The sequence below is a fragment of the Drosophila takahashii genome, chromosome 2R (genome assembly GCF_030179915.1).
Source record: "Drosophila takahashii strain IR98-3 E-12201 chromosome 2R, DtakHiC1v2, whole genome shotgun sequence".
Taxonomy (NCBI): Eukaryota; Metazoa; Arthropoda; class Insecta; order Diptera; family Drosophilidae; genus Drosophila; species Drosophila takahashii.
Window position 1 is genome coordinate 32,804,431 of NC_091679.1, and position 14,832 is coordinate 32,819,262.

At 37.9% G+C, this 14,832-nt stretch overlaps 1 protein-coding gene across 3 annotated transcripts in view; it reads right to left on the reverse strand.

Moving 5' to 3' along the window:
• The window catches only part of igl (igloo), a 43,886-nt gene extending 31,889 nt beyond the window's left edge, over positions 1-11,997 (reverse strand). Inside the window, exons 1-2 of one of the 3 annotated variants that reach the window (XM_017146501.2) lie at positions 11,218-11,997; positions 2,648-2,788 (exon numbers count right to left, since the gene is read on the reverse strand). In XM_017146501.2, the coding sequence (XP_017001990.1) occupies positions 2,670-2,788; positions 11,218-11,515 (417 nt within the window). In that variant the 5' untranslated portion in view covers positions 11,516-11,997 and the 3' untranslated portion in view covers positions 2,648-2,669. Of the gene's footprint in view, positions 1-1,586; positions 1,763-2,647; positions 2,789-11,217 lie in introns of those variants that run through there. The other 2 variants (XM_017146500.3, XM_017146502.3) reach the window with 2 other exon arrangements.
• Between the last annotated feature and the right edge of the window lie 2,835 nt (positions 11,998-14,832).

Below are 14,832 nucleotides of genomic sequence, written 5' to 3' on the forward strand. Positions count from 1 at the left end.
CCTTTTGGAATTTCAATTTTATCACACAATATGATAGAAATATTTTGCTGTGAAAAGTTAAGGAATGAGGGAACTTTTTATAATACCTGCTTCTTATATTGGTAAGGTACTTATATTTTCCTTTTTTTATTAATATATTTAATAATATGCATTTAAAACAAATTTAAACTAAAGAATTATGTGTAATAAATAAAACAAATTTATAAATAAAATATGTTTCTATCTCTGATAAAAATGAAAATCTTGAGATTTCTCAGATTTTTATAAAAACGGACTTAAAATCATAAAAAAGGGAAGGGTTTTAATAAAACTTTTAAATCAAGTTTTAAGTTTATTATATTTTATTTATGAGTTTTTAAAAGTAATTTTTAATTAAACAGAATTTTTAAAAGTTTCTAACTAAATTAAAATTTGTTGACACTAATCAAATTTTACATTTTGGTTCAACAATTTTTGGCCTATCCATTAAAGAATATCCTAAAGGATCTTTCTACTTCCTCTGCCTGCTGGCATTTTAATCCTTACCGCCCTTCTGCTCTCATCCACTTAATTAAATTGGACGCTTGGCTAAAAGAGCGCGGCTCAGCTGCAAATAAATAAAAATGGACTAAAAGGCCCGAAAGGAAAATCCACCCGAGAGCATCAACACTCAATCATTAAGGTCGCACAAAAAAATGACAAAGCGAATCGGGTCACAGCTGAAAATCTGAATAAATATTTCACTCAGCCCATCGAGCAAACCTATAATTACCATTGTATGCTGATGTACATAATAATAAAATCAAATATGCCAAGTTTGGGCGTCAATTTTAAGCTGATTAGATGCAAATGGCTGTGATAAAGATAAAAATACCAAATCAATATCCAACTAAGTCGTTACTCGGCCCCAGCCCGCACTCATCCGACCTCCGATGATGACACTTCAAAACAAACTACACAGCGCAAGAGGGAAAAAATTGCAAAGCCCAGGCAGATTTTATGTTATTTTTATGTTAAAAATAGGGGACCAGCGAAGGAGCCAAAGGACTGTGACTTTGGCCTGCCAAGAGGTGCGGAGGCGGAACACACAAAAGTTTTGTTTATTCATGGGCACGGAGGACTGGTGTGCGTCACCAGGAGTTAGCGGCTGAGATGTGTTACCCAACTGGATGCCGAGGAATATTTATTTTACTATCCGAATGCTTCAGATTTTTATGCCCTCTGTTTGGCACACCTGAAAGTCGTTAAGCGAGCAACAGAAAAATGCTGAATTCTCTATTCTCTAGTAACTTACAATTTAAAGCAGGGACCGTAAATAATCATTATTTGAGATTTTTATTTTAAAAAGACTACTGTGATATTTTGATTTAAACGTCAAAAACCACGTTCTTTTTCCTGTTGTCCACAAAGTATATGCATTTCAACAAATCTGGAAAGCAAATTAACTGTTATTTGTTCATGTCTATAAAGTGCATAAAAACCAGTTAAATTGTTGATTAAAACTTGTAAAAACCTCAGTAAGCCTTTTAAAATAAAAATCTCAAATAATGATTATTTACGGTCCTTGATTTAAAGTTCTAAAATAGATGTAAGATTTTTTAAATTACCTTAGCTTTTCTTCAGAAAGGCTCAGCACAAAACACGGGCAAACCGATAGCTTGCTTCTTTTCTATTAATATTTAAATTCGCGCGCACTTTCCCTTTTTTGGGCTGAAAGGACTTCCGCTTGGACTTTCTTTGGGGCAACCTATCGAACCGAACGCTCCGCTTGATTTGTGAAACTGGCCTCGTTTGGCCAGTGGGTTTGGTTAAAAACGTGATTCTTGTGGCCCTGTTAACCGTTCGGGTGGCCGACATCGGCCGATGTTGTCTTTGGGCCACTGTTAACTAAAACGTTCCGGGAAACGAGCCGAAAGTAGGTCTGAGTGGGAAATTAATCGAGGCCTTGAGTGAATTTCGCAAAGCTCTACTCTTTTAGCTTTCGAAAGCTTTTCCCCAAAATGTCCCCATATTTAATCAAGGCCAAAAGAGTGACTTTAAATACCTGTTGGTCTTACAAGTAGTATGCTGATTTTGGTAAAGTGTTAAATGCAGATAATTACCTGAAAATATACAAATAAAATTTGAATCAGTCAAAGTAAAAGTAAGAGCCAGGCTAAGACACACAAAAAAATCACAAGTAACAATAAACGCGCTAATAGAGGGATTTTATTTTATAGGATAGACATATAAACTTTTTCAAGCTTTGGTTAGTTATGGAAAGGAACACAAAAAAGCTTATCGAAAAGCTTTTCGGTAAGGAAAAGTGTTGCCAGCTTAAATGTTAGTTAGAATTTTTAAAGAAGGATTTTTTAGAAAGTCTTTAGAGTGAAAACATGCCAATTGTTACGAATAAAATACATTGTTAGTAGAATTCGAAAATCTAAGAAAACGGTGTAAGTACGTGCATTCATATAGGAAACAACTGCCTATTTCTCGACTACTTTAACGAGGAGTTCAACGGTTTGTATTAGTATCAACAAGGAACACCAAAAATTGCATAAGCATTAACAACAACAGCAACACACTTAGAAATAATATCTAGCTAAAACATTTATTCGCTAGAGTCTCCATTCGTTGTCTCTGAAATGACAACAACGAAGGCGGCTATTTTGGGATAATCACACACCAGTCGAGGGATTTGTTGTTGGCTAAAACGAATTGACATCGAATTTAAAATCGAGATCCAAATTTTTCAAGGGATTTCGACGGAATTTTTTGCTGCCATGATGATGATGGTGATGTGGTATGTGTATCTCCACCTCCGGTTCTTCATCGGTTTTGGTTATTATTAGTTTTTCGAATCATTTATCAAGATTTTGGGTGTTTTTTTAAGAGATAAATACGAAAGAAGAAAATCCATTAAAATATGCCATCAATAATATGGAAAAATATTTTGGTTTGGGTATATATTTATTAATGTAAAGTTATGCAATCAGAAGAGAGACAGCGAATAGGCTAATGAAGTGGGTGAATTAAATGTGTATTGAAGCAGAGTGAAAGTCGAACACGGTTGCACATTCACATTGACAAGACACACGCAATCATAAATGTATCAAATGAAAACGTTGCGTATACGCGATATTTGTTTATACAAGTCAATTTCAACGAAACACGCACTCCCTGCCAGCTTGACGACCATTCGCATTAGAAGTGCCTTTTGTCACAATTTTCCCCAGCTCTCTTTGGCCAGAATTCCGCCCCACTCATCAACGCCCGGCAATATCATAAATTTTCAGCTAATTTTCTGCACACTCAACTTTTTAATCATATAAATAGCCATAAAGTGCGAGTCGCTGGTTATAACGAAAAGTTTCGTTTTATTTTGGCTTTGTCTGGGGGAAAGAATAAGGAAACTACCGAAATGAAATGTGAGCTCTTGAAGTCAAGATACTTTGTGCCTGCGAATGCCTTTTGTGGGGTTGTATCCGTGTGAAGTAGCATTTGGGGGTGGAGTTATGGCATAAAAGAATTGCCAAGTGGAGTTGCGAAACTTAAACTTGGGATAAGTGCGTTCCTCAGTAGGCAATAAAAGTTTGCATACCTGTGAAGTGGATATGCCAACTTAATAACGCAGATAAGGCAGATATATTTTGAGATGATTTATTAAAATTAATTCAAATGAAACCTCTTTGGTGATTTTTAGTTCTAATAAATCTTTAAACCCTGTTCGTTTGTCTATTTTCGGTTTCTTCCTAAGTGGATTAGACCACAATTGGGGCTTTTCTGTTGGGGTCATTCAAACTTTTCCATTTAGCTGCCATTCTATCCCCGAATAAGTTTGTCGGCCAACCAACAGCCATTACCCCAACGTTGCCACCAATAAATTTCGAAACAATATCGATTATGTGTTTATAAATTATATACTTGTGCACATAGGCGAGTTTTGCCTGCGGCCAGACTTGAGAAATTCATTATGGAATTAGCTTGGCTCCAACAGTTTTCATTTCCCTGTGCATGCCGGCGGCTGGAATATAAAAGCATTATGAGCATGAGCCGGGCTGCCAATGACAAGGCACCAACACAAGTGCACCGAAACATACACACACACACTCGAGCACTGACAGCACTAAGTAAAGTCTACTCAAAGTTAGACATCGCACAGACGGCGTGGCCTGCCTGCCTCAACTTGTTTCCCTAAACTTTTAATCAGCCCCGAAAAAAGCGAGCGGCTGAAGTCCTGAACCCTCTTTTGTGTGGCGCAATTATAGCCAAATTTGCTGAGCAACAAAAACATAATCAACTTAATTGCATAAAGAGAGCTATGCACAAAAAAGAAAAGAAAATCAACGGCAACCTGACGGGATACGAAGAATTACTAGTCTTAGATGAAATTGATAGACTATCTGATACTCATTGAATTTTTAATGAGGTATTTAAAATCTGTTATACTAACTTTTACTCCCAAAAGGGAAGATAACTAGTTCCATAATACATGTTCTAAATTAGTTAAATTTTTGACTTAGGCTTAGGTGTTTTATCTTATTCATCCTAATTCAGCAAACTTGGTAAAAAAGACTGAACCAAGTTTAAATACAAATCAACTTCGGTATTAAATCCGAGCAGCAGGCAATCGGGGATTATATGTGCCCCTTCTTATCAGCTCATCAAGCATTTCGGGGGATTACAACCTTTGTTGCCAATCGAATTTTACATCAATTTGTGAATGCTCAACCATGCCAAAGTATGCCCAACTTATGGACCCCGTCCCTTTTGCAGCTTACGAGGAACTTGGGCTGATAGGGTAAATCGGCGCCACGTTTATTGTCCCTGGCGTCGAAAACATGTACTGGGGTTGTATGCTCGATTGCTACTTTATGCTTTGCTGCCCTCAACGTATCTTGTCGTTGCTGCTGCTTTTGCTTTTGCCTCTGCTGTTGCTGGTAATACAATCAATTTCCGCTTTGTTTGTCAAGGAAACTTGGCGGCGAAGGAACGTGAAAGTGGCCCAGTGCTTTGACTTATTTCCGCGCCCTGGTTGTTATCGTTGTTGTTTGGTAAGCGGAAGCAACAGCTCAGCTGCCAATATCGTTCAAACATGACGTATACGTTACGTACGCCACCCAGCCCATCGAAGCCACCCAACTTGTTAAGTACAGAGCACACAATTTTTAATTAAATTTGCTATTATACGGAGATATATATATACGTATGGACGTAATATCCATTATCGTGTTTGAGGATAACAATGGATGGCACTTCATTAGTCGCCTGTTTGGCTGCTCGGGGCCATTTCACCGCTTCGGCTCGGTTTGGTTTTTGGTTGGGAATGTGGCTAGTAGGGGATGTCTGGCATTGGCTTTGTGCAATTAGCCTTTATGTTGTGTGCTCTTGATTGAGACACACACACACACTCCCACACGAAAAGTAGAGCAGTCACAGAAATATTTTCCAATTTGTTAGGCTCTTCATTGTGCTCTGCGTGCCTGATTTGTTAGGGGGTAGTTTTTGAAGAGTTCTATAAATAAGAAATATCAGCCTATTTTCGGTTGCCTTGGCCTAATTAGAAATTGGGAAATCACCCGAATAAATAAGACATTATCTTGACATTACCCATTTCCGAAATTGATGAGTCATAAGGTCGCTGAACCAAATTCAAGACACCATAAATTCGGCTTTAAAAATTCCCTTCCATGCCATAAAGCATCGATTCCATAGGCAAGACGATAACAAATAATCGTTTCCAATTATTCACAGCTAACAGGCCACAGAAAAGTACAAATGTATATATATACTCCTCTTCTCTTCTTGGTTTATTCAAAAGCCCTGATATCCCTGAAATGTATATCAGCACAAATACAAATTATATGCGCATACATTTACATCAAGTGACAAAAGCCAGGACAAAAGCAGAGAGATGTGTCAAACTCCACCGATAAGCATCATAAATAATGTGGGCATATCAATTGCTATATAAGAAATTCATAAGCCAGTCCACAAAGTCGGAGTAAGCAAATTCTACGCTTGTCTACTTTTTCTTAAAATGGAAATCGCAGGGGGGTGGCTGAATAAAAGAAAATAAATAACTGAATGGGTATGCAAAAAACAAGAATATATTTTGGAAAATTATTAAAAATATATTTAGAAAACTCTACAAATTCCAGCTTAAACCAAACGATGTTAAGAATTCAGAAGAGAAATACAGCTGAAGTACAATAAGCGAAATCCTTTTGCGGAACGCTGTGCGGCATAAGAATGCCGCGGCAATCCAATCCCAGAGGGAGCATCAACAGTCAGTGCGGAAGCGCTTCAATAAAAACAGAACAATGACAATAATAACGACCCAACCTGAACCGAAGAGTTGGATGTTATTCCGTTAGACTGTTGGACGTGGGATGGAAGCACCGGATATCCAGTCAGCGAGCGGGCGGGAAGCCTCAGCAAATGTCAATTTATCATTTCCGCTGGTGAGGCGACGCAAATTGCAGAGCTTAGGAAATACTTTGCGCGCCTGTTTAAAAGGCATTTTAACAGGGCAAACACGCAGACATTAGACCCGCCGCACACATCACCATCCATATAAATGGGCACTAATGGCCCTGTGCCCCTTTTGTCCCACCCCTCGCTATCCCACGCCATTTGTGGTATGCATAATTTTCTCTGTCTTGGCGCCGGCTTTCTTCAATTTGTGGCCATCCTGGAGTCGGACACAGATATTAAATATCATTCGGGCACGCATTTCTGGCATTTGTCCGGCTCTTTAATGCCGCCCCAGTGTCCCATTTTATGCATTTCTTTCGTGTAAATATGCCGCTTTCCCCCCGCCCCCAGTGCCCTCATATAATATTATTCATATTTGTGGGCAAGGCCATTGCCAAAAAGTATTTTTAGTCCAGGACAGGACAGGCCAGGACGTCCGTGCCGAACAATCCTCTCTCTCGCCAGCGTCAAATTGAAATTAATGCGTTGGGCCAACGCGGCGGATACGTGTTATTGGTACGGCTGACTTGCCAACCGCCCAGGAAAACCAAATGGACTGTGAACGTTCTGCTAAATTTGAATTTTAATGCTTTTGGCTGGAAAAATTTAACGAGTTTCGATATCTTGGCGTGAAAATATTTTATAGTTATTGATTTTCAGCCTGTCAACGCAAAATGGAGGAGGAAAAGGTGTTTTTTTATGTCTTTAAAACGATTGGATAATAAATAAATGCGTTGAAAAATAAAGTTTTATATCCTCAATATTGAAATATATTTCAGATAGATACAAAGACGATTGAAACATAATTGGGATGGTCATACAAACAGTCAAATATTTTCATTAGTGAGCAAAGGTGTTTTTTTATATCTTCAAAACGATTGGATAATAAATAAATGCGTTGAAAAATAAAGTTTTACATCGAAATTTACTCGAAATTGAAATATATTTCAGATAGATACAAAGACGATTAAAACATAATTTGGATGGTCATACAAACAGTAAAATATTTTCATTAGTGGGAAAATAAATTAATTAACAATGTCAGGACCATAAAATATAATTTTAAATGTGCTATTACTAAAACCGGTTATTTAAAAATTAATGTTCATTAAAGCAAAATATTTTAAAAATGAATTTAAGAAATTAATCTTAAGTAACAATTTTTTAATATTATTATTAATTCTGTTTGCCTAATTGAATCCTTGCTTAACCCTTGGCCACGCCAACACCTTGCCCGCACTCTTGGCCAACAGCTTATCAACAGGGCACACCCTGGAACAGGAATTGCGCTAATTAGACCGACAACAGCCACGCACCCCATCAACACGACCACCTTTCCACCTTTTCCGATGAAGCAAATGCCGCACCCACCTTACGACAAGTGTAAACAGAATACGTATTTCCACGGAAAATCATTTGCTCAATAAATCAAATTGACTGCTCAATGGCAAGTAGAACACCATATTTACTCTCAATTAGTTGAACATTAGCAGAACGTTTGGGGCAGCAAACAAGTTGCCACATAATTAACAAAGTGAAAGATGTAACGACCACTCCACAGGCGGGAATTGAAAACGCCTCACGTCTTGTCAAAAATTTAATTAAAATTATGCAAATTTCCGCTATAAACGCAAGTATTAAGCTTATGTCCCTGCCGTATGTCTTTGAAGGAGCCCGCAGTCTTTTTAATCTGCCGCTAATGCCCGCTTTTGTGCGTGGGAAATCGGATTTTGATACTCTTATACAGGGATTATAGAATATTTTAGCAGCTCAAGAACATTGATTTCATGGATTTAAATCCTGGGGAAACGTTTTTGTTGATCGTAAAATAAGAAGATTAAAATAAAACGATTGCCTTTAACCAAATGAGTCAATCAGTTGATTTTTTTAACAATTACAACTTCGAATTTTTAAGAATCACGTAAACATTAAATATTACAAAATAAGTTTTAAAAAAATATTTCAATATTTTATGGAAAATTAAAAGTAAAAAGTTTTAAGGTTCTTAATAAAATATAAAAAAAAAAACATTTTTAAGAAACAAATCATTAAACACAAACACTTAACTAAATGTTTCCCCCACAACTTGAACTTCAAACATCTTTTAGAGAGCATCTTAAAGTAGGGATAATTCCTTATTGCCCGTCGGGGTGTGTGCAGAGTTTAATTGCTTGTCTTTAGCAGGAACAACAAACACTGGATGGCACTTATTTGCCTTTCACATTAGGCAAAGGCATCTGAAGAGGAGCTTTGCAAGGACTTAGCATGTTCCGCCGCCCTTCGTCTCGTGTCTGTTTGCTTAGGCTTATACTTTGCATGAGTTGACATCTTTATTGGCAATTTATGTCCTTTCTGGCCCATTCGCAATTCGCAGGTAATTCCGCTTTGGGCGTGGCCAAGTTCACAGGGAAGCGAAAGGAAATAAAATGAACCTCGTCATCACCATTTCTTAATTAGTTAACAGGCCGCAAAAAAAGTGTAATGACTAAACGCAGCTTCGAATTAAACTTTAGCGGATTTATGTTTTTAATTTTGTTTCACTGGCAACCGGAATAAAATTGAAATACAGCCTACGTGTTCGTAATACCAAATCTTCTGGGTGGCCAAATAAATGACGCAAGTGAGCGGCAGTTTTATGGTTGATTTGGGTTTCCCCTCTTTTCTTTAGTTTCTTTTTATTACGCTTTTCTTTTATGCCTCTGCCGCGGAAAATCAAAAAAGTTTGAAGAGCGGCCTAAACTTTATAGTAAGTAACTTTATGGTAAGAGCGAAAAGATAAGACTGCTGGTAAATATTTATGGAACACTATACCCCAAATGAAATTGAATATTGAAAAGTCTGCTTGACTTCAAGAACTCATTATACAATTTCCCAACTACGCTTCAACTTCCGAGGATTATTTTACTCATCATATTCCAGAAGATTTTTCGCTAAAGCCCCAATTACCTGAGCAAAACCTTAGGTAAAATATTACGGGGAAAACAAAGGGAGCAGTTGCCGTGAAAAACGCTTACATATATTCGCAAATTAAAAGCAGCAAGCAGCTGGGAAATTGCTAAGCAATAATCATAATTTGCGGCATTAACAGGAAACGAAATTTTCTGGCTAACTTTTGCCGTGCAACCAGCCATTGATAAAGTGTCGCTATACAATTTATCAGCACTCCCTTCGGGGAACTGGGAAATGAAAAGCGGGGCGAGCAGGAAAATGTGCGGAAAACGGCGGCTAAACAAACAGTTACTGCCACTGCCACTGCTGCTGCACCTGCCACAAGGGAAAGCTGGCTGTGGTAATTTATGAGTCATTCTCTGGAAACGCTGTGTGCTCTCGTTTTGGCTTCGTTGGTTTTTCATATTTTCATTATTTCAAAAAGGAGCAAATAAACCGCACAAAGTTCCCCAAAAAGATGAATTAAATGTTTGGGGCACTCGCTTCTCTCTTTTTTTTTGAGGTTTGCCAATGGCATTACCCGAACTTTGCGTCCGAGTTTTGCGTTGAGTAAAAAGTTATTGTGGTAATAATTTAAATGAATTTTCAAGTAAATTGAAAATAATTTTAAATAAAAGTTGTGGTTCATACTTTTTGGTGAACCTACTGAAAATAATATATTGTGCATATTATTATGTGAAATGGGGCATATGTTGTTTTAATAAAATTCAATTATTCTAAAAACATTATTTACGCTAAATAATCAGGCCCTAATAGTATGCCTATTACCTTACATTCTTTAGGATATTTTCTGTTCCATCTTTAATATTTACAGCTTTTCTCTTAGCCAAAGTAAATGTTATTATCACCGATTCATATGTCGTAAACTCAACTTGTGCCCCCAAAAAGAAAGCTGTGGAATTTGTATTACGATATTGCCCATATCGCTGGCCATAAAAGAAAATTCCGGCTAGGCTTATTAGATAACATAAACAGAAGCATGAACTACGTTAACGTGCATTAGGAAAAAAAGTGAGCCCGAGGCGACTGGCCGGCAACGAGGCGGCTACTTAACAAAGTTAAGGATCTTACACAAATTTGCCATTGGGCGCACAGAAATGCTTGCGGATGTAGTGGCGCGTAATGGAGTGCAGTGTATACACACAAATGTATACATATCTGTATATATACTCGTGAACAGTTAAACAATTCATATTTGCGACACCATTAACCAGGGGAGGCGTGGGGACCGGGGAAAACTGGGGAAAATGGAAAAGCGCGAGCAAAAAGGCAACTGCGATAACGACGTACGCCCAGCGTGTTGATACAGTAAATAATACTAAAGCCCCTGGTCACAGGATTTCCTTTCATCCGCTCACACAACACACTCGGAAAAATAAAGGTGTGAAAATGACTATACCTTCTAAATGTTTTAAATAAATTGTGAATAGGAAAAAAAAAGAATATTAATTATTTTTTATTCTTTGTCTAAAAATCTCTACCTTAAATTTAAAGTATATATATTTTTTTATTGTTTATTAATTTTAAAAATATTTTAAATTGTACATTTTATTTTAAATATTGATTAATTTTGGACTTTTTTAGAAATTTTATGTAAAATTTTAAGAATCTTCTTCTTCAAACCTTTTTTTATAGTCTACGATTTTTGTAGTTTCAATTTCATTTAGTATGGAAAAATAAAAAATTAAATGTGGGAATTCTTCAGGACATGTTTAAACCAAGTACTAAGGTATCTATTTTTTCCGAGTGCATCCACACACACACACGCACCGAATGTTGAATAGGTGTTAATATGAATGTATTGGCAATCGGATATTGAACGGGCCTTACCTTCGTCCTCATCGTCGTTGAGCTCCGTGATTGCCGCCTTGTCGCAGGGTCGGTCGATGCCATTTGTTGCTTCCGACTTGCCACTCCCCCCGCCCAATCCGCCGCCCCCGTTGGCCGCCTTTGCATCGCCATTGGAGATAATTGAGTTTGATTTGGCGTGATTTGAATGATTGCCCGCGGAGGACTTGGAGGACTCGCCCTCCAAGGGAGGAGCACTCGGCTCCGGTTCGCCATTGCTGACCGCATCGATGGCGGCGCCATCCTTCGTCTTCAGCTCCTGGCTGGTGTTGCAGCCCATCTCACTGGATCTTGGATTTCGGTTTCGGCTTTGGCTTTGGCAATTTAGTCCGCGGCTTTTGGTGGGGTCTCTTCGCTTCCAGTTGGCCTAGGTTACCCCTATTTTGTTTAATCAATTGCACACACACACCACTCGCACACACAAACACACACAGCCGAGTTGGAAACTAGTTTATGAACTATACTTGTTGTTTCTGGGCCAATTTGCACTTTGACTTTCACGAGCCGAAACCTTTTTGCATAAAATGTTTACAAAAATACGTTGTGCTTGGGGATCTCGTTTCTTCAAAAATGCTGGGTGTTTACAAAAGTCGTTAGAAAAAGGTGCACAACCACAGGTTACTGGCCAAAGAACTCGCACGGAACCGGAAGCGGAAACTAGCTGGATGGCAGACTCGCAGCGAAACTGACTGTCTCTGGCACAAGCTCAGGCACAACTGACTTTGACACTGAACGGCGCCGGCGACGCGTCCTCACTGCGGATGCCACGGACCCCGAATGCCTGAGTGCCCCGAAATGCCCGTATCCTGCAGGAGCTGGAGTTTCGAGCTCAACAAGCAGCGACGCGCCAGCCGGCAGTCAACGACTCGCAAAGCCCAGGGAAACAGAGAGCCAGGACCTCCAAGAGAGCGAAAGAGAGAGCTCTCTCTCTCGCAGGACTCACAGTGGAATGTCTAATATGGATTTATAGATTTGGTAAAAATCATAAAATGATTTTAAAGTAGAATCAGTAATTAAAGTTTTAATTTATCTTGTTATACATATTTTTAAAAACCCTCAAATATTGTAATTTAGTATTATTTATGGGTACTACGTTTTCAAAAATGTCCTACAAATGTATACGATGTCCTACATTTTTCAATCTTCTTTATAGGGGAAAAAAATAGACAAATAAATCAGGGACCGTAAATAATCATTATTTGAGATTTTTTTATTTTAAAAAGGCCTACTGAGGTTTTTACAAGTTTTAATCAACAATTTAACTGGTTTTTATGGACTTTATAGGCATGAACAAATAACAGTTAATTTGCTTTCCAGATTTGTTGAAATGCATATACTTTGCGGACAAGAGTAAAAAGAACGTTATTTTTGACGTTTAAAACCAAATATCACAGAAGTCTCTTTAAAATAAAAAACTCAAATAATGATTATTTACGGTCCCTGAAATAAATTAATCAATTTACTCGAAAATTTTGAAAAATAAAACTAGAGTATTCTCTTAAATACTTTTTTTAAATTATACAACATTAAATTTAATATATATGTTATGTTATGTTAATTATATCTCATGTTCTTTTCAAAATAAACAAGAAGGGTAAACACTGTTTAACGACTGCTATTAGTAAAGGACCAGAAGAGAGCCCCAGAAGAGAGTGGCTTTCAGCCAGGCGGCAACAGCAGCAGCTGCCTCTGTTGTTGTTAGCCAGCTCTGGCTGCGAACTTTTTCGCAAATAAACAAACCGACAGCCAAAGCCGACTCACCGATACGCACGCACACAGCCGTCCGCACAATGTGGCTTAGAGGAGCCGCAGAAACCGTTGCGGTGGCAGCAGAATCCGAAGAGCGGCAAAGGCAGCCATGGCAATGGCATCATCATCGAGGAAGCAATGGCCACCCAATGGAAGCACAGACTCACACACACAAGCGGAGGCCAAAGGACTCTCGCACACACACACACACTCGCGCACATTGCGTGTACCCGGGCGTAAGCAGCTGAATGAAGGCCCAGCCAAAGGGAATGCAAATAAAAGGAATATTACCCAGCTAAAAACCTGGCCCATAAAAATATCAATGAATACAGGCCGCTCCTTTTAGCCATATAAGTATACCTACCAATTCATAAAAGCAACTAGCTTGTACATCTCTTTTAGCTCAGCTGTCATCATCTGGCTTCCTTTTCTGTTTTCTTGTTGGTATTTATTTTTGGGAGTTGGCTCTTCGACTCCGAATGTGCTCTAATATCTGTGAGAGTGTGCGTGAGACAAATGAATTGGTTAGCTTTTATTGTGGATGGGATTCCTCTCAAGTTCCCTCTTTGGCAGCCTAATTATATCCTCATCTCTCACTATACATCCTAAGCCCCTTTTTAGAGATTTGTACATTAATGATTAAAATAAAAATATATAAATTAATAACCTTAGTAAAATCTTAAATCACTTCTTGAAATCAAAACTTTAGTAATAATTTTAAACAAATAGAAAAAAAGTATGTAAGGAATTTCAACATCAATAGTTTTAAATTAGCAAAAATCTCAGTAGATAGTTAAAAATTTAAAGAAACAATTTTTGATATTTATAGGAAAATGTATTCTTATGTTTTTGCGTTCCTAGTAAAAAATTCTTTGAGTGTATATTATTTTAAATCACCCTAAAGGTAGAACCATAATAATAAAGCCAAAGTGCGTTTAGTCTAGTTAAAGTGCAAGCCACGAGTAATCGTAAAGTGGGGGTTACTTATGTAAAGCTTGTGGCAATTTTAATCAAAACTTCCCTCGGTTGGCCGCAGGTTGGGACCCACATACATATGTTATTATATAGCTGCAGATGTCTGAGCATATGCAAATTAGCTTCACAATGCCAATGTGGCATAAAAAGCCAGAATAAACAAGTCCAAATTGAGCAGAAACTCACTGTATGGCAATGGTAAATATGCACCAATATCTGAATGCTTCTCTTTTTTGAACACAAAAAAATATTAATTAAAAAGAGACAGTTTTAATTTAATTTAAATGTCCATGGAGAGTAAAACCTTGACAAAAGCGTCATTCAAGCTTAAAAAAGAACATGACAGTAAAATCAATTTGTACAAATTAATTGAATTAAAATGGACATAAATTCCAACAAGGCTTTTGTGAATTCCCGCTAAATTTCCATTCATATATAAAATAAATTTACCAAAAGGACAACGAAAAATAAATATTGATTGGATAAAAAAGCGACCAAAAATTGGAAAAAAAACAGTATTGCCGTTTTAAAATAATTAAATTTGCCACAATTCCTTTAAAGTTTGGTAAATTCTTTAGCCGGAAGGATGCCAAAAAGGCCAACAATTAAGTGCGAAGGACCAGCATACAACTGCGACCGTCTCGCCTCCTTTTCGGCAGTTGCACTCTGGCAAACAAGTGCCAAAAATTGTCGCTGCTCCAAAACTGATGGAAAAACATCCTTGAAAGCGTGAATTCGCACACCCCAAAAATGTCGGGGCAAACAGAAGAGCCCCCAGCCGGGTGGCGAAATTCATGGGCGAGAATTCCAAAGTCCCTTGGCACTCGACTGCTACTTCATGATGGCAGAAACGCGCCGGCGACACATAAACCC